Consider the following 23,508-nt stretch of genomic DNA (forward strand, 5'->3'; position numbering starts at 1 on the left):
CATTGTCTAATGCTAAAAAACTGAATATTGGCCAGATTAACAGTTAGCACGTCTTTGTAATACAAGCTGGTTTGAAACAATTTAAATAGCTGACTAAAGTTTTAAGAAGAAGGAGAAATTAGATTAAGAGCAGCAAGAGGAGGATAAATTCCTCTGTAATTATGGCACTGTATGTGTTTCTATGATACGTTCTTGCTTTGAATAGAAAATTATGAAATGGCAATAATCTTAGTAGAGACAGGAATCCCACATTACTGGCACGGCAAAATGCAAAACAGGAAGACAACACAAGAACAACAGACAACCAGCCACATGAGACCAATTGAGGAATTTGTAGATTGCTGGCAGCGCTCTCCACACGCACATCATCGTGTTTTTCATGTCCTCTTGTTTAGCCCTGTATGATTGATACACTCCTGAAGTTAATTCATTTTTACTATCTCTGAGCAGCATGTTAGTTCACATAGCAGGAATCCAGCCTGCTTCAAACACGTCATGTCCACGATGTGAAGCAGACCTGGCTTTAGTCAAACACCTGGATCTGCTTCCCATCCGTCAGGCTGTTTCTCAGGATGGGCGCTCATTCACGCCCAGTTAGGATGTGATCAGTCTGATGTCCCTGCTGTCCAACACCAGGAGAACCGTGCAATCCAAGCCAGAAATAGTGGTGGTGGTGAACCAGTAGCCAGGGGGCAGGGGTTGGAAATCTGAGTAGAGTGTGTGTGAGTGTGTAGCTTGTGTTGTGCGTGATTGTGAATCTCTTCTGTGCCATGGGGGGAGGGGTAGAAGACAGAAGGCTTGTGCTTTAAAAAAAGAATGTGTTCATTTTAAGTGCGTGTGTGTGTGTGTGGAGGGTGGGGGTGCGGGGCTCTGACTACTGAGACTACTACAGGATTTTTCATCATTTAAAAGCACAGAGGAGAGAGAGAGAAAGACAGAGAGAGAGCGGGTGGGTGAGAGAGAGAGAGGTGCAGTGGAGAGAGACAGCCTCTTAGAGCTGTGAGGCAGAAGTGATGGATTCAGCCCACAGGAAAGTGACAGTCCTCTCCTAACGGGCCGCGGGCAGCACACAACCTGCCTCAGACTCTCACTGTTGATCAGGAAACTACCTCTGCCACCTGGCTGACGTTACCAGCTGTCGCTTTTTTCTCTTCACAACTTTTTTTTTTTTTTTTGTTAAAGTGGATCTGGGAGCAATCTCCTTAATGTTTGAAGATTAGTTTCAATTTGACGTTCTGTTTGGCTACTGACAGTTTTTTTTTCTTTTTTAACAATTACAACAATAGGCTTTGAAACGCCACCTTTCCACCGGTGGAGTGGACTAAGGTGAGAAAAGGCTGAGTAACTATAGACAGCCAGAGCGCAGAGAGGACTACGCGGGGGTGCAGGTTTCACCCTTGGGATGACGTTCAACCATAAGAAACTTCAGACAAGTCTGGCAGGAGGGCAAAGGAACTGAAGGAGCCTCACCAGTATTGTGCAATTATCTCGTAAGCATGATGTAACCTTGTCATGAATCCGCAGTTACCTTATGATCTGGTTTATTTCAACAGGGTGTTGCATTCATTCAAAAATGACTTTGCTCGTTTTTAGTTATCTTGAGGTAGCGAGTTGTGAGTAGACTCGGTCTCATTAACTAGTTCTAGTAGTGTGGTTAAGCTCACTTTGTTACAGCAGGCTGAAGTCAGACTTCTGTACTTGGTTTAATGATTTCTGCCGAATCCTGAATTCAGCAGTCATCATGCAGCATCCGTCATCTGACTCACTGCTTGTAGCCAAAAGGTAATTATGCTTTATGGTGACTAACTGGACTGATGCTGACTATGACAGATTTGGCCAAGGGGAGGTTAATTCAGCACAGGGGGATGCTGGTGAGTGAGCCTCTATAGTGAAGTTCCTCTTTATTACTCATTAGGAAAAAAAAACTCTGTGTTTTTTTTTTCAAAACACAGGGGGCTTAAAGTTTAAAATGAAGGGACATGCCCTGTACGTGTTATATGTATGAAGAGCTCTTTATGATGGTGCCGGACACAAGACTTCTTTTTATTATCTATAAATAACTGCTCATTTATAAAGAGGGGGGAGAAAAAAAGGGACAACTTTACTATGTTAAGCACACTGCAGCTTCAGGATGTTCCCCTCGACTCAAGAGGACAGGGAAGCAGGCGGTTGAATCTAGTCTTTGTTTCTGTTGCCAGGGTGGTGTTTGGATAAGGGGGCTTTGAGGTAGAATGCTGGAACTTATCGAAACAATTCCCAAGACCCCCTGCCTCCCCGTCTGAAATCACAAGAGAGGGAAAAAAAAGAGCATCGAGTGGAACAAAACCTACATTCAAAAAAAAAAAAATCATTATCTCCACTTTTCAGTAGACAGTGGAAATTACAAAAATAAATGCCGAGCTGGTAACTGGGGTTAATCATGCCTCAAATGACATGTTACACGCTCATAAGGATTACATGCTTGAGGAAAAAATGAGGTTCGCCTCAAGGTAAAGCAATAGTGCAGATTGAATTTGACTCTGATCCAACACTTATTGGGTGTCATGCAAGAGACTCTGCCAGTTCTCAGCAGCGATGGCGCTAATTTGAACATGCAGCACAAAGCCACGCGGCAAAGTGTCCGCTTCTTTTTTGGCAACTGGCAAATGAGATGCTGTGTAGCCGTGTTGTGATCTCCTGTTGAGGTTGATGATGATGGTGTGATTGTGATGCATTCACACAGAAAGTACTACAATGAATGAAGTGGGTCAGCAGCTATGGAGCATCTTATAGGTAGATGACGAGGGGCGGGGGGTGGGGGCGTAGTAGTGGTCCTCCATCTACAGGGTCCGGCGCTCTCGGTTCCGCCACTACCACTGACTCTCGGTGTGAGTATGGCGGCTCGCTCTAATGAGGTGACGAAGAATGTTTGGAATGCCATGCTCACTCTGAAATGAGAGGGGCTGGGGTGAGAGGCATGGACCAGCCGGAGCAAGGCAGCCCACCTTCTAATTAATATGTGCTGAGCATGACCATGGCGCTGGTCAGAGACACAGTGACCTCGCCCCCTTCACCCGCCCATCACACTTAATTTAACACGGAGTAAAATCCAGAAAGAGGAGTCGTGTAAACACAGACTTACCACCTGAAAACAGTAAAACCAAAACATGTTGGTGTGAAGCAGACTTGAAGAAATTACCTAAGAGGAGCTGCCAATCATACTGCAACGAGAAGGCTCACTCATTGCACTTCGGTTAGATGCCTTTATGCAGAGTATGTATGGATATGGCACTTTTAAGCACCACTCAATAATTGTAGCGTTTGGTGGTCAGTAGCAGTTTGTTTAGGTGGACTGATCTTAGGACTATAAAGTCCACGGGGGTTTTAACAGCAAATAAGGAGGTAAAGGCTTTTCCGCTGATCCCCCTGGCAGACTATGGATAAGGTAATAACATGCTGCCTCTGCTGGGGCAGATGAGACTGGCTATTGTCCCCGGGATACTGAAAGCCAGCAAGTGTTGTTATTAGAAAACACATTAACAGGGGGAAAAACATTCATAGACATGCACAGACTGCATCACACTTGCGAACACACGTTTCACCGCAAGCTGCAAACATTTTCCCCTCAGCTTTGAAGTGTAGAGAAGCCTAGAGCAGGAGATTCCAGGCTAACTACGTCCAAAATGGGAGTCCTCCACAGCAGGGGCAAATCACACGGCATTTCTCTGAGACAGAGCTCATGTTCCAGGGGGGGAGAAACCGCAGGAGCCGTGGACAAATACAGTCATCAGCACATTGCAGGACAGGCCCTGAGCTGCTCTATTATCATGCCGCGGGCTTACTTGTAAGCTATTATTAGTCACTTCTTCAGGGTTTGATCTGTAAGACTTTAAGACTATATTTGTCAGACCTGATAAGAAGAATTTTGCATAGTGTGAAAAATATTTTGACACTACAATTGCGGCGTCAATCAGCGATTGCAGAGATGCCCTCACTGAGCCGGGCTTTGTCAGATGGATTAGCTTTTCTGAAAGACAGAAGAGTTTCGTGCTTTATCTAAAGAAGAAACTGTGCACTTATTTTTTTATTATTTTTTTTTTGCATAGGTGACGAGTGCTTTAAAGTATTGTATTACCAGAGTACCTCTGAGACCTTATGCTCTTTTGTACTGTAATTTAAAAAAAATGTTCTGGCTGAGTAAACGATGACATCAAAAACACAGGTTACATAAGACTACCATGAACTGTGCAGAAGATCATTTCTATTACTTTTTTTTCCCCCAGTAAGAAAGTGTTTACACATTTGATTCTAGACAGATAAAGCCAGAAGAGTCAAATGTGCCAAGGGTCATGATCTTGGACAGTGCTGCATTTCTCTTCTCCATGTCTCCAATCTAATGCGCTGGCTACACGCCCGGATTAACAAGACAAAAACATTTCTGCTCTCTTCCCAATTTTGTGCTCACCATTATATGGTAGATGGTCTTTTACACAAAGATAAGCAATAACAAATGGAAGTCCTGAAGGCTGGCAATCGTTACACAGCCAATTTAGGTTTCTCTGTAATGCTTTATGATTAGGCCGGCCCACTTTGACTCCGAGGAGGTGTTAAACACGACCCCTCTGTAATCCAATATGCAGCAGCTTTCAATTATGCTGCCCAAGGAGTTACAGGCCTTGTTATCCTTATGCAGGAGTTACATTTACCTCAACAACCAGTAGCACATTCCTCCAGATCTTCAAAAACTCTGAAAACTTATTTTACTAATAATATAAATGAATTCTAGGGGAATAGCTCATATTTTAATTCTCCTGAACCCTTGAGGAAATGCTTAATTACACACAGGAAATATGATTTTAAAGAGATTCTAAACTGAACTTTATCTCAGATTCAATCAAGCAAAGATGAGGATAATATTAGCTGCCTTTATTCATTCATATTCATGCTGAATGCTAAAGTAAGCTTTCACTCTTGCGGTCAAAGCAGAAACAGACGCATTTAAAGTCTGCAAATTAAGATGAATTTCCTTCATGACTTATGATTAATTGTCTGAATGCAACCAATTTCCCAGTTTTGGTAGGAGCTATATATACACAGAACTGATGCAACATGCTCAATACTTTAAACAGAGCTTTGAATAGCATCATCTGGTGGTGTCTCAAATTTTCCATGAGTTAAGATGTCCAGGCCTGCAGAGTGGAACAGATGCATGTTGGAGTGCGTAAGGGACAAGCGGTGGCAGTCGCTCAAGCGGAGCCGCAGCCAGAACGACAAACTAAGCTAAGCGCACGATCCTACCAGCGACTTAATTAACCAAAGTGATCAGCACATCACTGTTCGGGGCAGTGAGGTGTATTAGTAACTATCAAACCACGTGTGTATGTATTGCTTTTGAAGCTCGGACTTCAATTTAAACAAACCAGGCTCAGCATATTTTATAAATTACACTTACAGCCAGAGGCAAAGCAACAGTGTCTGCTCACACCAGCAGTGATATGAACAGCAAAGACACTGAGACACTCAGATTTATGGATTACGCATGAATATAATGCATCTGTGACACTCAGCAGGGCAAGTGAGCCATTTTCTTTCAGTTGACTGTATCTTTGCCAACTTCTGCCCAGCCTACACTGACATGTGTATGCATGTTGCTTCTGTACCTGTTTGTTTCTTGTGGTTAATGAAGACAAAACCAGTGTATCTTGATGAGCAAGCTTTTTCTGGTAATAGACCTATGTTAACATCAAGATTCTCTTGATATTGCATCAAAATAAGGTTTTGGTTTATTCCTATTTGTGCTTTTAAATGTAGAAGTAACAGATTGAGCATAGCTGTGTCTTCTGCTTAACAGTTGATAGTTTCCCCCTAAACATCTCCATGTTTTCCATTTTCTTACTTGCATTCTTTAGAGTTGGACACTAACTCATGGAGCCCCCTTCAGTGGTCCTGCTAGGGCTCCTTCTAGTTTATGGACTAACCTGTGGAGTCCAGCAGACGTTGGGGAGTCGCTCAGACGGCAGCCGTGGCAGGGGCAGTACCCAAGAATTTGAGAGCAGCGAGGAGGGTCTGGAAAGAGATTTTATCTACGCAGGAAGGAGCAAACGTGCTCCAGCTGACCAGCAGCAGGACAAATGTTCCTACACTTTCATTGTACCTCAACAAAAAGTGACTGGAGCCATCTGTGTCAACTCCAAGGAGCCAGAGGCCATGCTGGAGAACCGGGTCAACAAACAAGAGTTAGAGCTGCTTAATGTGGAACTACAGAAGCAGAAGAGGCAGATCGAGACCCTGCAGCAGTTGGTCGAGGTGGATGGGGGCATCGTCAACGAGGTCAAGCTTCTGAGGAAAGAGAGTCGAAACATGAACTCCAGGGTCACTCAGCTGTACATGCAGCTGCTCCACGAGATCATCAGGAAGAGAGACAATGCGCTAGAACTGGCACAGATGGAGAACAAGATCCTCAACCAAACCTCTGAGATGCAACAGCTCACCAGTCGGTACAAAGATCTCGAGCACAAATACCAGCACTTGGCTTCTTTAGCCACCAACCAGTCAGCTCTCATTGCCGTGTTGGAGGAGCAGTGCCGGAGTCGACCTCCTCCTCGCCATGTTCCCGTGCCCCAGCCCCAGCAGCGGCCTCAGCCTCCACCACAACCCTCACCCCCTATTAACAAGCCCTACCAGCCGCCTGTAATCCCACGCATCAACAACCCAATCAGCAATGAAATCCAGAGTGACCAAAAGTCTCTTCCACCAGTTCTTCCAACAATGCCCACTGGTACGCACAGCCCATCTACCACTGACAAGCCCTCTGGTGAGTCTAACAGTCCAACAGAAAACATTTGTATTTGATGCATTGGTACCAAAACAAACCAGCTGCCATGACAAACAGCATTCGCAAACAAAGACCGTGTTTGTGAGTGAACCTCTTAATCATTAACACCCATTCTTCATAGTCATAGCGAATTTAAATTTGTCCCACACATTCCTAGAGGAGAGAGCTGGCCGTGAGAACAGAAACGCTGTTGTCTTCTGCCTTTTCAGATGCATATCATCAAATTGCCACGATTTAACCCGCATAAAAACACAAGCATGGCTAACTGTGTGTGCCTAAATGGATACCTGGCCCTAAGCCCATTGTCCTTTTGAACATGTGTGTGCAGATTTAAGAATTGATGCGAAGGGCATTTGGTGGGATCAGTTGCAGTGAATAGTACACCGCCACTCCTTTTTATTAAAAGACTTTCATTTTGGTGGAAAAACAGCGGCCTATTCCCAGCATTTCCAGTGGGAGCGTTTTCCGTTGACATTTCGTGCCACTGCATGCCACTTTTCACCAGGCTGCATGTGAACAGTAGCCTTTGTATGAATTTTTGAAAGGAGGCAAGTAATTTCCTGCCCACGGTCATGCAACTAACACCCCAAAAAGTTATTCAAAACCGTAACAGAAAGCTACACACCATGAAGAAGTAAAGAGAGGAAGACAGGGATTTGAAAGGCAAACAGAAAACATGAGGATGAAGTCTTACACACAAAAAAAAGGGAGGGTGTAACTACAAACAGAAAGAGATACCCTGAGTCAATGATATCATTTGTTCCAGCTGAACCAGGCAAGACTCAGTCATATGTTCCACCGAAGAAGCAGACTTTATCAGGCAGAACAGAGCAAGGGCAGGGCAGGGCAACTTTCTGGCTTGTATCGGCCCAACACAGACATTCCTGAGAGTAAATGGGTGGCTAAGAGTGGACTATGAAACAGATATCATCCACAGTGATTTCTTGAAACCAGAAACATGTGTATAACAACACGTTCTTTGCTTCTTTCTTTCATATGCTTCCTTTTTTTCCTCTTGTAAAACACTGATGGACCTCATCCTCCACCTCCAACGCGCCGTGCGGCCCATAATTGTCTTTCTTTTTGCATTTAAAAACTGTAACACGGGCCAGTTAGCAAACCACTCAAGCATGCAATCTTGAGAACTTAAATACATTTTAACATTTTTGCAGATGAGTGTTTTTACCATATTTGCTATGCTTGGAAGAAATATAGGCACATGTTCAAATTAGGGTAGATACAGCTGCTGAAAAATAATGCAGTTTTGATGCTGCTCAGGCTGTTCTGTGCAGTTTCTTTCCCCTCTGCAATAACATTAACATCTTGGTAATATAAACACACACAAAACTCTAACGTGTTATACATGACTGAAACTTTTTTGCTATTGTTTCATCATTCAGCAGTCAGGATTCCCTTTGCCCTCATGCCAGTGTTTCTTTTGGCTGCGCAATCAGCAGCCATTTCCCTTGTGATAGTAGAAGCCAAAGTCAATTCTACTGTTAAAATGAGAGCCTGTGCAGAAAACTGGGATTCCCTGTGGTAAAGTACAGTAACTCTTTGTGTCACTCTGAGTTTTTCTCTTTTTCTGACTCTCAACCTTTGAGCAAAGACTTGCAACTGAGTGTGTTTTACATGCTGTGTACACATTATGCTTTAATCTTTCTGTCTAGGCCCGTTTAGAGACTGTCTGCAGGCTCTAGAAGACGGACACGCAAACAGTGGCATGTACCTGGTGAAGCCAGAGAATGCCAACCGACTTATGCAAGTGTGGTGTGACCAGAGGCACGACCCAGGCGGCTGGACTGTGATTCAGAGGAGGGTGGACGGCTCTGTCAACTTTTTCAGGAACTGGGAGACATACAAGGTGCGACAGCTTCACACCAGATCAAGGACTTCATGGTCTGGAGGGAAGCTGGTTACTTATGTAGGGTGTTTTGACACTAACCAGATGTCAGTGACCAATGAATAGGTGACTGTTAAGCTTTCCACGTGTCTAATATAGTCTGATTGCCCCTGCATAAGTCACAGCTTAATAACTCATTAATTTCAGCAACATTCAGTGGTCTTCTGAGACAAATTCACACATACAAAACTATTGGATTGCATTTGGAAGTCATGTTAGTGTGTTGTATTATCATTACTGACATTCTGGAAAAATACTTTTTGAATATTACATCAGAACTACCAGATAAATGGCTATGGAGGGCTGTGGAGAACATTACCACTTACCCAGGGGAACTAATTTCCTCTATCTCTTGAATGGGAAACCTCTTACAGTGGAAGACGGCGTTCATAGGTAAACATTTATAGGCTGTGACTCCTGATTAAATCTTAGCTCAGAGGAACAAAAGAAACTTTTGCAAAAAAAACCTCTAAACCACACAAGATCTCAAATTGCCTTTGTGCACTCATCAAAAGAAGTGTTTCCACAATTTGAAACACCACAAACCAACTTATAATATGACCAGAGCCAGAAAATAGTGGCGAGCCAGGATCAAGTATGTTGGCTTTCACACTAAATGCACTGTATCCTGCTGCATTCTCAATAACAACATAACAGTGGAAATCTGGAAAACTGACTGAAGCTATAAATTCGACTCAAAGGGTCCATTTATGATAATGTTCCTTGACGATAAACAACCACAAAAAAAAAAGAAAAAAAGAAAAGAAAAGAGAGATAAAACTCACAATTATCTCCAGAGCAGGAGCAACGACCCTGAATCATCCCCCCCGGCCGTCCAATCTAACCATTCAAAGCATTTCAAACAACATTCAGAAGGGATTTACTAATTGTACTGATAATGTTTTTTTTCTTATCACTGCACTTCACAGCAAGGTTTTGGCAATATTGACGGCGAGTACTGGCTGGGTCTAGAGAACATCTACTGGCTGACTAACCAGGGAAACTACAAGCTGCTGGTCACGCTGGAGGACTGGTCTGGCAGAAAGGTGTTTGCGGAGTATGCCAGCTTTAGGGTGGAGTCTGAAGCTGATTTCTACAAGCTGAGGGTGGGCCGCTACCATGGAAATGCTGGAGACTCACTGACCTGGCACAACGGCAAACAGTTCACAACACTGGACAGAGACCACGATGTGTATACAGGTAAAAATCTGGGTGACGTTCCGGCAAATTAGCTCCAATAATTTCTCCATGTTTATAAGCATAGCTTGACTGTTTCTCGTTTATTTTCCACGTTTTTAAGGAAATTGTGCCCATTACCAGAAGGGAGGCTGGTGGTACAACTCTTGTGCCCATTCTAATCTGAATGGCGTTTGGTACAGAGGGGGACACTACCGCAGCCGCTACCAAGATGGAGTCTACTGGGCAGAGTTCAGAGGAGGAGCTTACTCATTAAAGAAAGTAGTCATGATGATCCGTCCAAACCCCAACACCTTCCACTGAGCATCCAAGGAACATATACTATACTGTATGCCTCCCTAAACAAACTATTTACAGGCCATTATTATTCTTTTTTTTTGGAGGGGTGGGGGGGGGGGGTGGGGTGTTGGACCAGGTCAAGATAATTTGAGATAAAAGTGCAATATCAAAACATTAGGGCAATACTCATCTCCATAACAACTTTACAAATTTGCTCCCTGCTTTTTCTGAGGTGTGTACATTCTGAGTGTAAAATATGAGACAAATGAAGGCGTGCTCATTGCTCAGAAGTTAGTATAGAGACACAAGAACCTTAGGTGACCCTTTAGGATGTGAGGGAGTAGCTTTAAGTTAGGGACCCTACAATATATAGAGTTGACACAGGAAATGTATCCAGTGATTTATTTTTAAAATTTCATTCATTTTTCAAAAGTGCAATTTGTAGAAACAGTTAGATGTATTAACTTGTAATAGAGCCTTGATTTTTTTGGCCAGTTTATTTTTCTTTTCCAATTTGAAAAACTGCACAGATCATGTACCCCGCGACATCTCCTCTTTTCCTCTTCTCTCTCTCTCTCTGTCTTGTTTTTGTTTTTTTTTAAATAAACCTTAAACTGTTAGCGAGTACAAAAACCTGATTGACAGTATTTTATGGAACGTTTTTTTAAGATCAACTTTTTTTTATATACATTTTGAAATCTTGAATAGCTTGAGCAGGTATCATAAAATTTGCTTGTATAAATCAAGCACTGTATTTACTGTATAAATCTCGTGGTTTGTTGATGTCAGCAGATCCAACAAATTGCGTTTGTACATAAGAAATTTGTAAAATAATGTATTAAAAATTGTCATGACACTTGTAATTGCAATAAAATATGTACAGCTTGTGCACGTTTTTGTTATTTGTGCCTCGTGGGTCAGCAGCGTCAGCGAGTAGGCACCGAGTAGTCATAATGTACAGTCAACAAGACAAGGTTTTTTCCTTTTTAATGCAACTTTCTATGATTAAGACACTTCTAAAAGCTTAACCATCACATAGTCTATAATCATCAGATGTTCCTTATTATACCGAAGCATTAAGAATGTGGCCTATAAGATATAACCTAATAATCTGAGCAATATTCATTAGAATAACTGTGTAAAATACTTTGTGTTTTTACTGCGGATAAATGTTCATCTACGTAAAAGGTTTCTAATCAAATTACCCCAATAACTGACTTATAAGTGGAGTATTGCTCTTTGAAACTTCTTCTGAGTCCTGTGCTCACCGTGCCAGTATTTCACGTTCATCATAATTGCTACCTTGCAGCATACAGTGCTTTTCACAAATTTGCTTTTATGATGTCTTTTACTGCAATAACCACATTCTGTTTTGCTTTAATTTGCTCTAAAACAACTCAGCAGCTTACATTACATCATTAAAAAGCTTAAAAACAAGATGCTTCAAACGCTGTCGAGAAAGAATTTGCATAGGATGAAGAGTTAGCGTACCAAATATGACTAATGCAATGTGACAGGCTTGTAAAACTAATGCATCCAGCAGCCCCTTTACTCTGACAGCAGAAACCACCTTTAGCTTGCTATGTGTCAATGAGATTTCCAAAGACAGCTGGAAAACAAAGCAAAAACGACTCAACACTGACATGAACCAAACTCCATTAATGTCATATTTGAGATCAAATTGTAGTTGAAAAGGGTCTGGACAGAACGGAGAGCATTTCAACTCAATTTAATCTAAATTCCTGTGACTGACAGCTTCAAAGATAATCGAAGATTGTCTATTGAGACCGATTATTACAGAGTAAATCTTTGCCATTTGCGGTTTAAATTGCCTCACTCCAAAATTTACCATGTTAGCATTTTGGGCTGCCAAAGTAAAGATATATGAATATGTGACAGCAGCCAAGACACTTGTTCAACATTAAACTGACAAACGCTGGCTGTTATATCTGGCTTATAACTCAAAAGTTAAAAAGCTTTCTTCTTCATAACAAAGAGGCTGTGGATGGGACAAAGGAAGGCATTCATCCCAGTGACTGAAACGCTTATAAGCTATGTACTTAGTAAAGATGGATGGGACAGTAAATTTTACTCTGTACCAAGTCCTCCAGTCTTCCCAATTAGATTAACACCATTTTTTAGAGCAATTACATCTTATAACCAGTTTAAATCTGCTTTGTCAATTAACCTAATCGTGGTAAAACACAGGATGGTGTTTCATCGTCTCCATAAACACAGACGACAGACTCTCTGGATGCCGGGTATGTCTGAGGACTCACCACTATGGAAAACCTTCAGTAAGGGTGGCCCCAACTCCTCAACCAACATGGAAAACCTTGAGCTGACATAGCGCTCGCTCAGCACAAAAAGAACCACATTTCCTGAACCTTCAAACCTGAACCTTCAAACTTGGCGTCCATTGTTGTTTCACATCTGTAAAAGTCAGTGTCCTTGTGTTTTCAATTGAAAAACTTTTTTGTTTCCTGTCTCCCCCCCACCATCACCACCACCAGCCGTTTCACGTCAATGTTGGAGTTAATGTAGTCATACCAATAAAAACCACCGAACAAATTTCTCTCTGGAGGAAATCAACCATGCACATTTCATGCTTTTACTCAGAGCAAAACAGACACGTCCACCAAGGGGACTGTCCAAGTCACATAAGTTGTAATTAACTGCTAATTATTTAGAGCTCAACTAAATATGATGAACAAATTGAGGTGAATTATAGGCTTAAAGAAACTCTTCTATTAGAACTCCTGTGTGACAAACGTTCTGAGCATAAAACATCCTTGAACGGAAGATGTCAACACTTATGTTCAGGATGTTAAATGTTTTGACATCCAGAATTATGAAAGGACTGTGAAGGGGAGGTGACTTTTCCACTGTATCCTTTTTCCATTTTCCAGTGGCTGTGAGCCAGTGTCAGGGTAAAACTTTTTTTAAGAAGAAGAAGAAGCCAGTATAACTGCAAAATAAGATTGAATAATAAAATCAAAAATGCTGATAGCCTTTTCAATAAATTAATTAATAAATTATATATTTAATTGAAAATGCTCCATATACAATTTATGACGACATACACAGTATTTTGTTTAAAGTGAGAGCTCTGGTGTGTTTTCTGGAAAATATGCGCTCATTTTGATTTTCATGCCAGCAGTAGGTTTCAAAACAGTTTGGGCAGGAGTAAACTGCCCTCCGTGTTGCATCATGCCTTCTGTTAACAACACAGTAACAAGTGAAAGCATTTGGTAACTCAGCACACCGACAGCTCTGGTTTTGAAATCAAAGGGCTAAATAATTTTTTGCTCAACAGGATTTAGGTTGGTCAACAAGTTCAGGGCCTCCATATTTCTGATTCACTTTGTGCCAATTGGTCTGAATGGATCTAAAATGACGTTTGGCACCTGGATTCTTTTACTATTAAAGCTCTCCTACTGTTACATCAGTACAGAATGTGATATGGTATTGTCTTGCTTTAGTAAATAGGGATGCTTTGACTCCATACGTGGACTGGAGATAAATCCAATCCTGACTCTTAAAGCTAGACTGAGTATCGGTGAAAACAGGCCAATGTATCGGGTTGATCTTTTGAATTCAATTCTATGTTATTCAGGGTTTGCTGCACTGTGAACAACTTAGATTATACAGAGAAAGCCAACAGCTAAAGAGTCTGTTATGGATGCCACACCAACAGCTTTTCTTTGCATGCTTGCAAAAGTTTTCATTTATTTTCATTTAAATGCAAACTCAGATGAGTTGACCAGAGTTTGCCTGTCTGCTTCTCTCTGTCTCTCTGACATCTCACAGCAGGGAAAGGTCAAAACTAGTGTAAGTGCAATTTTTCAAAGTGGTCTTTAGCAGTAGTTCTCTAGGCTTTCTGAAGGTTATTCAACGATTTTTTTTTTTAATTTTTAGTTCAGTCCCTGAACCTGATCATTTTCAGAGGAATACTTTTTGCTTGCTCAGCCACTTAACGCTGACCTATGAATTATTCAAGCAAAACAAGAAAAAAAAGAAATTTATTTCAAGGGATTAACCAGTGTTGAGTCTACACATAAAAGACAACTTATCAAAGAACCAATTTTAACATGCAGCTTTAGGCACTTTGTCACAATCTGTTGCACAAACAAATCATTTATTACCATTTCATTAGTTGAATCTATGTAAAAAATGCCAAAGATAGCACATTCTGACAGGCATAAGTAGAATAGCATTTTTACAGCAACAACGTGATTTCCATAGAGTTCTAGGTCAGAAACTTGGCATATCTTGGCATGGTGTGCAGTGTGTCTTTAAAACATCTGAGGAAACTGGAAAAGTGGAGGATAAAAGAAGAAATGGTGGGTCTAAAACACTATCTACAGCAGACAAAAAGTAGATAGTGTCATGTCCTTAAGAAACAGGAAAAATAAAACTGAAGATCCAGATGCATCTGGACCTTCAGTTGATCCATCCACAGGTCACTGACCTCATTAAAAATAGTCTCAGAGGAAATGTTGCTGTCAAGAAGCCATTCGTAAGGAAGGGAAAAGCTGAAGTATGCCAAATTACACAAAAACTAGGCTGCAGCCATCAGTAAAACATACTGGAGGTTTGGAGCTGCATTTCAGCCAGTGGTGTTTGGGATTTTGTTGAAATTTATGAAACTGTACACACAGGAAAGTACAGTCAGATTTTGAACCACGATGTAATACCATGGTCCCAAACACACTGCCAGTGCAGTAAAATATTACCTGTATAGAAAAACACACAGTGTAACATTATCAGTCATGGATTGGCCTCCCCAGAGCCCGGACCTCAACATTATTGCAGCAGTGTGGGATCATCTTGACAAAGGACGGTACTAAAAACACCCAACATGCAAACAAGACCTTTGAATGCCCTTCAAGAATCCCCGAGAACTATTGAAGACTACTTAAAGAAATGACAAGAACGCTTGCCTAAGAGAGTTCAGGCTGCTGCACCTATGTTTAAGCTGATCCAGATGTTACATACTAAATAACCTCTCCCTGTTCTTTCCTCAGAATGATGAATAAAATTGATAAATTTAGCAATCATATCAGATCCCTTCCCAAAAAGGAAATTAAAAAAAAATCTCAGCAGCAGCATTTGTTGCTCTAAAACCTGTATATCATCGGCCAGTATTAATGGGGCCTTCACAGATGTGCACTGAAGCATTTTTGCTGAACTCTATGCTGATGCTCTCTCTCCTCTTAAACCCAGAGGACACAATTTCCATGATTTCCAAAGAGAAGTTCAAATTTTGATTGCATAGACCACAGGAAAGTTTTCCGCTTTGCCTCAGTCCATTTCATGTGAGCTTTGGCCCAGAGAAGGCTGGGTCTTTTTTTCTTTGCATGGCAGCATTTTAATATGCATCAGTGAAGCGCAGTACAACTGTATTCACTCATAGTAAGAAGTGTTCCTATGTGAGCCTATGTGGTGATTTCCACTACAGGACCATGTCCGGTTTTAATGCAGGGCTGTCCAATGGCTGGAAGATCATGGCTTTTCAATGCTGTGTTGTAGTTTTGCCCCTTGAAGATATTTCTACTATTACTCTCTTGTTATTCTATAATTCTTGGACCAAAAAAAAAAATCCTTTGGATGCTATTTTGATACTCAGTCAACTTACTGACCTGTTGTTTCCCATCCCAAGTTTCCCACTGAGTTTTTTCTTTGTTTATACTGCTTCCATGATAAAAATGCAATTTCATCATTTGATAGGTAGTATTTGTATTTTTATAACCTTGAATATAGGCTTTTAATGTTTCCCAGATCATTGCATCTTTCTGTTGTGTGCGTGTGTGTAATGAAAGCATAATTACAACACATTTTAAACTATAACGGTAAGAAAGTGACATCAAGTTAATCCTTTTTTCTTTTTCTTTTTTTGGTCTGCCATCTTTTTTTTAATGTTACCGTCTGTCAGGTATCCTGAGGTATGAATGCTATGCTATCGTTTCAGAGTCTGTCTCTTAAATCAGTGCTGACATCTGTTTAATGGAGCATTCCTCTGAGATGACCCGACTGTGACTTGACTCGAGTCCGTCACTGTCACCGTCTCTCTGTCAAAGAGCAAAAGCCAACTCTGTGCGCCACCCAGTACCAAAAGGAAAAGGAGTAGAGATTTTTCCGAGTCGTTTATTTGACCCCTTCATAATTGCTGAAGTAAAATGATTGTGATGCATATGGGAGTTATTAGAGAAGCTTAAAAATAAAAACACATAATAACGCGGCAAGGCTTTCCTTTGGAAGAATAGCCACGTCATTGTTTATCATACGTATTCAGTCTAACTATGGTGGATTTAACAACGTGCCCCCCCCCCCCACCACCGTTTTTCCCATTGTCTCCATTTTCCAAAAGCTCAGCATTTGAGATGTGCAGATTCACTTTTAGCTTTAGAGCACATGTCGTGACCATTGTTTCATATTCTTCCACAATGTCTACAAGTTCTGTGCAGGGCCCTCACAGGAAATTTCTTAAGGGTCAACAAGAAGAATTTTCCTTAGCACAATGGAAATTGTTATGCAACACAATGCGGAGACCCCCCCTCCCCCCAAAAAATACTGCAGGCATGGCATCTTTATTGATGGAAAACTAAAAAATCTCTATCAGTGTAATTTATTGCATCTTTGAAGATAGTGATGCTTCAGTTTCGTGCACGGTAAATTTTTTTCCCATGTGGAACCTGTGACCTTTAGAAGCCAAACTCCGTTCTCCCTGCATTTTTATTCCACTGCTCCCTCAATCAATAATTGCTCACAGATGCCGGACACAAAGACCCACATATGAACTTCTTTATTATCTGGCATTAGTTTGATAAACTCATTTACAAGAAATTATTCAGACTTTGGAGAGCAATTAATTTTTAGCTGAATCCAAAATCCTAAATGTTTGTGTATTGGTATATAAAAGCAAAACATGCACCACCGCATGTCTGTTGGAAACTATTAAAATTTAATTTTATATTGTAAAAAGCTGCCAAATAGTTAACCAAACCCTCAAAAAAAAAAAACAAAGTGCTTATTTCTTTGGTTGATGTCTACTCTATAAGAAAGCTAATCAGCCAATCACATGGCAGCAATTCAGTGAATTTTGGCACATAGACATGGTCAAGGTGCTGAAGTTCAAAATGAGCATCAGAGTCGGAAAGAAAGAAGATTCAAATGGCTTTGAATGTGGAATGGCTGTTGTTGCCAGATGAACTGGTCTGAGCATTTCAGAAACTGCTGATTTACTGGGATTTTCTGCACAGCTATCTCAAGGGTTTACAGGGAATAGTCTGAAAAAGAAAAAATATCCAGTTCCCTGGCATTTTTGTGGGCAAAAAAATGCCTTGTTGATGCCAGAGGTCAGAGGAGAATGTAGAAAGCCAACAGTAACTAAAGAGCATCTCTGAGCACACAACAGGTCAAACCTTGAAGCTTCCACTCCTGTCAGGTAACGGGTACTGTTCACCCAACCTCAGCAGAGCTGCCTGATCTGATGGGTCTCGATTTCTGATACGACATTTGGATAACAGGGTCAGAATTAGAGATAAACAACATGAAACATGGATCTATCCTGCCTCGTATTAACAGTTTATGTTGGTATTAGTGGTGTAATAGCGTGGGGATGCATTTTGCACCTATTAGTACCGGTTTAGGATGATATGTGTAACTATGTCTATCCCTGTGTGTGTGCCTATCTTCTGATGGCTGATGATTATCCTGAGCCGTGTCACAAAGCTCAAATCATCTGAAAATAGTTTCTTCGGCTTGAAAATGGACCTATAATGACAGTCACCAGAGCCTGTTGGAGATGAACCACATCATGGATGCGCAACTGACAAATCAGTAGCAACTGTGTGATACTGTCATGTTAATATGGACCAAAATCGCTCAGGAATCTTTGCAATACCTTGAATCTATGCCACAAACAATTAAGGCAGTTCTGGAGGCAAAACGGGCTCTGGCCTGGTGCTAGCAAGATTTACCTAACAAAGGGGCAGATGACTGTAAGTTGTGGCCAAATCGCTTATCACAAAGACAGCCTCTAAACCGTAAGTTTCCTGTGAGTCAAAATGACCTGATCATGAATCAACATCATTGAAACAGCTTGACTTAGTTTTAATAAAGGAAAATATGAACAACATAAAAGGGTTTATGTGGGAAAAGGAGTGGTTTCTGGGAATCTGACAGAGGTTCCTCTCACTCTCATTTTTTTTTTTGTTAATCTCATGCCAACTCACGAAGACACTAACTCACAAGTTACAAAAGGTTTTTTTAAAAAGCTGTTACAGATGCTACAAAGGTTGCTTTGGAACCTTTTCAGCCGAGCCTCAGCAAATCTATTTAAATGATATCATTCTGAGCAAATGGTACATTTAAACAAAACACCCCGCCCCCCACCACAAAATTTCACACATGATTAACCATCAGAGTGGTTTCTCATTAAAACTCACTTCAGCCGATCTCACTGCATTTCTGTCCTGCTTTAGTTGGCATAAAAATGCACTATCCACATAAACAGATGTATTCTGCATGTATTCAGTTACTTCTTCATTAGTTCAACCAGTTCCAACTTTCTGTTGTATCAGGTAAAGATAAAAGACACTTTTTGAAAAGTTTGAGGCTTTAAGCTTATATTTGTCCTCTAATCACTTCCAGTGTTCTCTGTTTCTTGAAGTGAAGTCCCCAGTTTGCAGTTTTGTTCACTAGCTCTTGGCCTTTTTTAAGATTGTTTTTCCACAGCAGCAGGACTGCAGGTGTTATTCATACCAATGACAATGGCATTACTGTATCTCTAGTGCCACAGTAAATGTTCTTGTTCCCAGCAGAGCCTTTGACTTGCCACCTTTAGGAAAAACACACATGGATTTAAGGATGACGCAGTATTCTCATCACCTGTGCTTTCTGTGGTCCACACGTGAAAAAATAAGCTTATTAGGTCATTTTTGAGATTAAAAGTGTGCATTTTTTATATGTCAATATTCCAAAGGCATACATATAAGAAAGCAGAAGTTCAGAGATTCCCCAACTAACAAAATGGCCGAAGATTTAATGTGAAAGGGTGAGAGCAGAGCAACAGCTAGAAGAAGATAAAGTGTACTATATTTCCAAAAATATTCACTCAGTCATTCAAATCATTGGTAGGGTCAGGGGGCGGAGGGTACCCTGCATCTAAGCCTTACCTAACAAAGTGCAATGCAAAGCACTGGATGCAGTGGTGCATTGCACGCTGCCACTGGACTCTAGAGTTCCTCCATCTGACAATCCGATGAACGAGTCTGGGTTTGTTGCCAGGAGAACGGTACTTGTCTAAATGTGAACTGCACCGTAAAGTTTGGTGAATCAGGGATTGTGGTATGGGGTTGTTTTTCAGTAGTTGAGCTTTTAGTGAAAAGACCTCCTAAGGCTTGGGGATAACAAGTAAAGATGGGAATTGATAAGAATTTAGCGATTCTGATTCCATTACGATATCACTTATCCATTGGATTTCTTGTCAGTTCTCTTAGCGATTCTCATTGAGTTCTCCCTGGCTCCCCTTTGAAAGTCACCACCATCTCTAAGCAGCATATCAAATACATTACATTTGTGCAAATTAATTACATGCTGTGTGGTAAATGTTTCTGCATGTTGGAGGTATTTCTCCTCTTGTTTTGATCAGTGTTGGGGACATTAGCCAAAAAAGTCATGTATTACATAGAAAACTTTTTTTAAGGGCAAAGCAGTACGTTACATAATTACTCCCAGGAGAAGGTAATTTGTTATATTATTCCTTACATTAGTTTCACATTTCTTTGTAAAATGACCTGAAACGCATAATTACCATTTATCAATATTAAACTAGAGGCTACAATCGCACACACCAACACAAATCCTTATCCAAAGGAGGAGACACATATGATCCTTGTCTTAGTATTTAGGTATGAACACAAAGCAAAGATGAAAACCAGCACAAAGAGACATTTAAGCAATCGCCACAGTGATTCTGCTTTAGAACCATGAACAGGTAGAACTGAAGGCTGCAGCCTGACTGCTCATCTGTTTGTTACCTGTTGAAGCTCAGGGTCTGTCTGCAGGGCTGGGTTTAGCGTTCACTCAGGAAATGTTACTCTGGGTTCTTGGCTAGCTTACCGTTAGCATGCAGATGTTTGCAAAGAGCCAGAGTTGTGTTAGCAGCATAATGCAGTTGTTTCTGTCCTGGATACAGTTTGCATTTTACCATCGCACTCTCATCCTTTTGTGCAATAAAAATAGTCATGCACACATGCATGCTGTAGACTGTGTCTATTTTCCTCCTCCAACACACAAACTGAAATCAGATGATTGTAGCAAGTGCAAGCAGAATGATAAGAAGAATCGATAAGCAGGCAGACTAACAATTCTAAGGAACTGTAATACTTCTCAATTCTCATCACTAATACCAAGACATAAATGGACCTTGGACTAAAAGCAAGGTCCATAAGGATGAGCAATTTTGGCATGGAAGAACTTGACTGGCCTTCACAGAGTCCTGACCTCAACCTGATAGAACACTTTTGGGATGAATTAGAGTAGAGACTGTGAGCCAGGCCTTCTCGTTCAACATCATTGTCTGACCATCCAAATGTGCTTCTGTAAGAAAGGTTAGAAATTCTAAAAAATTCATTGAACAAAATCCTAAACCTTGTGGAAAGCCTTCCTACAAGAGCTCAAGCTGTTATAGCTGCAGAAGGTGGGTCACCATCATATTAGACTCCATGAGTTAAGAGTGGGATGTCACCCAAGTTCATATACATGTGAAGGCAGACGAACAAATACTTTTCATAATATATTGTATCTTAACTTTCACATAGCTTCTGTAATATGAAGATATTAAGAAAGATTGTAACCTTGCCTTGTGGTTGACTGCTTACTTTCTTTTTCATAACATCTATTCAGTCACATACTACTGGGCCTAAAGAGTTATGGTACTGTTTCGAGTCAGGAGGACAGATGTCAACTTTGCTGAGTTGTTAGTTAGGTTCCTTTAAACAAGAAATTCATTCAAACAAGACCTATATTACAGAATTAAGTCCTTTTTTTCTTTAAAAAGACTCCATCACTTATCTTTCATATATAACACGTTGGGATTAAGTCAGGAGGTAAGTCAGGAGTATCTGTGAACTCTAGGCCGTAGCTGAGTAGCTTAGTCTTCGTGGCCTGTGAGATGATACAAGGCAAGTATTCATGACTGAGCCAACAACTTGTCCAACAAACACCCAGCAATCAGATTCTAACTCCAAAACTGTCATACTGACACTAATGAAACAGCTACCCACTATTTACTCGGATCCAGCTCAGTTTGTGTTACGAAGCCGCAATACATCATACTCACAGAATGCAGCAAAAGACGCCTTGTGGAAACGGGACTACCTCTGGGTTCCTGGCCTTGTATTTTGTGGTTCTTTTCATTCTCTTATTCCACTGAACAGAGCACTTTAGGGTGTTATTTTAGGATCACATGTCTTTGCAGTCCTATAACGCTGTCATTTAAATAATTCGTCCAATTTATTAAAACCTCCAGCAACGAGTGATGCATCACCTACTGCCAAGTATTGTGTTATTTACTTACCAAAGATAATTGAAGTTTATGTCAAACTGATACAAACTGCCTGAGAGCGTGGTAAACAAATTCAAAAGAAAGCTTAATCAGCATTCTTGCACTAGCTCACACAGAATTAATGAATGATTAAGGTCTCCTATTCTCGCTTGTACGTACACACATATAAAACCCATAACTACATGGTGCGTATGCAGCTAGTGTAATAATCCCTACAACATGGTATTTGATCCTTGTCTTTGTCACACGTGCCAATAAGGCGAAAAATCTCTGGATTTTGGACAAGACAAAACAAGGAATTTTAAGACATCACTTTGATCTGTGGTTTTCACTATTTACTGTTCAGGGTATCTGCCAGTGTATTTAAAGCCAAGGGGCTCATTTTATATTCCATGTGTGAGGCAGCTGTTGAAATGGCAATGGAAGTTAAATGTGTTACCCGTTCAGAAACACTGCAAAAGTCAAAGCGTTCTAGTCGTCAGCATTTGTCTCACACGTCCTTAATATTTCTAATGTGACGTCAACCATCCAGGCTACAGGTTGAAGCACCCTGTGTAATGTATAGCAACGCTCATCTTGAATGGAAATGAGTGTAACGTGTGCCTATGTAACTGCCAGATTAACTTGTGATACATGTTCTAGGCCTTTTCTTTTCTGTTAAAGAGCCCACACAGGTTTAACCTCCTAGGACCTGGCGATCACATTTTGGGTTATTTAGACCAAAATACTCAATTGTGCTCTACAAGGGCCTGATATCCACTTACGAGACATTATACTGCTACTGTTCTATCAAAATTTTAAACGAATATCCTCATATGTGGCTCTCATTTTTCTTAAAAACAAAAATAAGGTAAAAACAAACAAACTGGTAATTCTTTGTTCTTACATTCATCAGGCCCCAATATGCCCAAATATCAAAGAGAAATTAAAAATGCATGCTGTGGAAGAGTTCGGGTCTTAGGAGGTTAACACGCGTTCAGAGCTCACCGAGGTGCAACAGAGGAAGCTGACGATGTTTTATCACAAAAGCAACACACATGTCAGACACTCACATTTGTGAAGGTTTCGCACATGTGCGCTATCATTTAATGTATACATTGCTCCCATGACCTTAACACAGTACGGACAGGAAGAACAACACAGTTCAGTTGGGTAAAGACTTTGACTGGAAATCCAGCCGGGTTGGTGATAAATGTATCAAAGTATTTGAGACTAATCAGGTTTATTGTTTTATATGTTTGTCAACTTCTACAAGCATCACAAAAAATTATGCTTACCTAACTCAAAGTAGCTTAATTTTCATATTTCCCATTGTTTTCTTTAAAGTTTTCTAACATTTTAAAAGTGAAATTAAATCTCCTTGTTTTCAATCACAAAGAATCTGAGATACTCTCCTTTCTACGACTCTCCAAACTAATCAGTGACCTTTTGATACTGATATAACTGATATTATATTATTCTCTAGCTCCCTCTTGAGGGTAAAAGTTGCACATGCGTAATACAGAATCACTGCAGTGCATTTTAACATTGTTCAACATAATAAATAAAGAAAGGGTGGGTGAGTAGAGTTCTCCTTTTCCCCATTTTCTAAGAAAAGCGTTAATATTAAATAACTGATAAATCAGTTCAGTTAAGAGAAACAAAACAAAAAAAACCACAAAGCAGAGCCAAATCAGCGTCTTTATTTTACAAACGCATTATTCTATTGACATTTTTTATATAATAAAAAAGCAATTTACAAGC

At 40.6% G+C, this 23,508-nt stretch overlaps 1 protein-coding gene across 1 annotated transcript; it reads left to right on the forward strand.

Annotated features, from left to right (window-relative positions):
* Positions 1–1,028: 1,028 nt before the first annotated feature.
* Positions 1,029–11,037, forward strand: angptl2b (angiopoietin-like 2b). The gene is made up of 5 exons (XM_063489722.1): positions 1,029–1,490; positions 5,889–6,793; positions 8,485–8,678; positions 9,647–9,917; positions 10,018–11,037. Exons 2-5 carry the CDS (start codon positions 5,905–5,907, stop codon positions 10,215–10,217), a joined length of 1,554 nt encoding a protein of 517 aa, XP_063345792.1. The 5' UTR covers positions 1,029–1,490; positions 5,889–5,904; the 3' UTR covers positions 10,218–11,037.
* Positions 11,038–23,508: the final 12,471 nt, after the last annotated feature.

This window comes from Pelmatolapia mariae, linkage group LG12 (assembly GCF_036321145.2).
Source record: "Pelmatolapia mariae isolate MD_Pm_ZW linkage group LG12, Pm_UMD_F_2, whole genome shotgun sequence".
NCBI classification, from domain to species: Eukaryota; Metazoa; Chordata; class Actinopteri; order Cichliformes; family Cichlidae; genus Pelmatolapia; species Pelmatolapia mariae.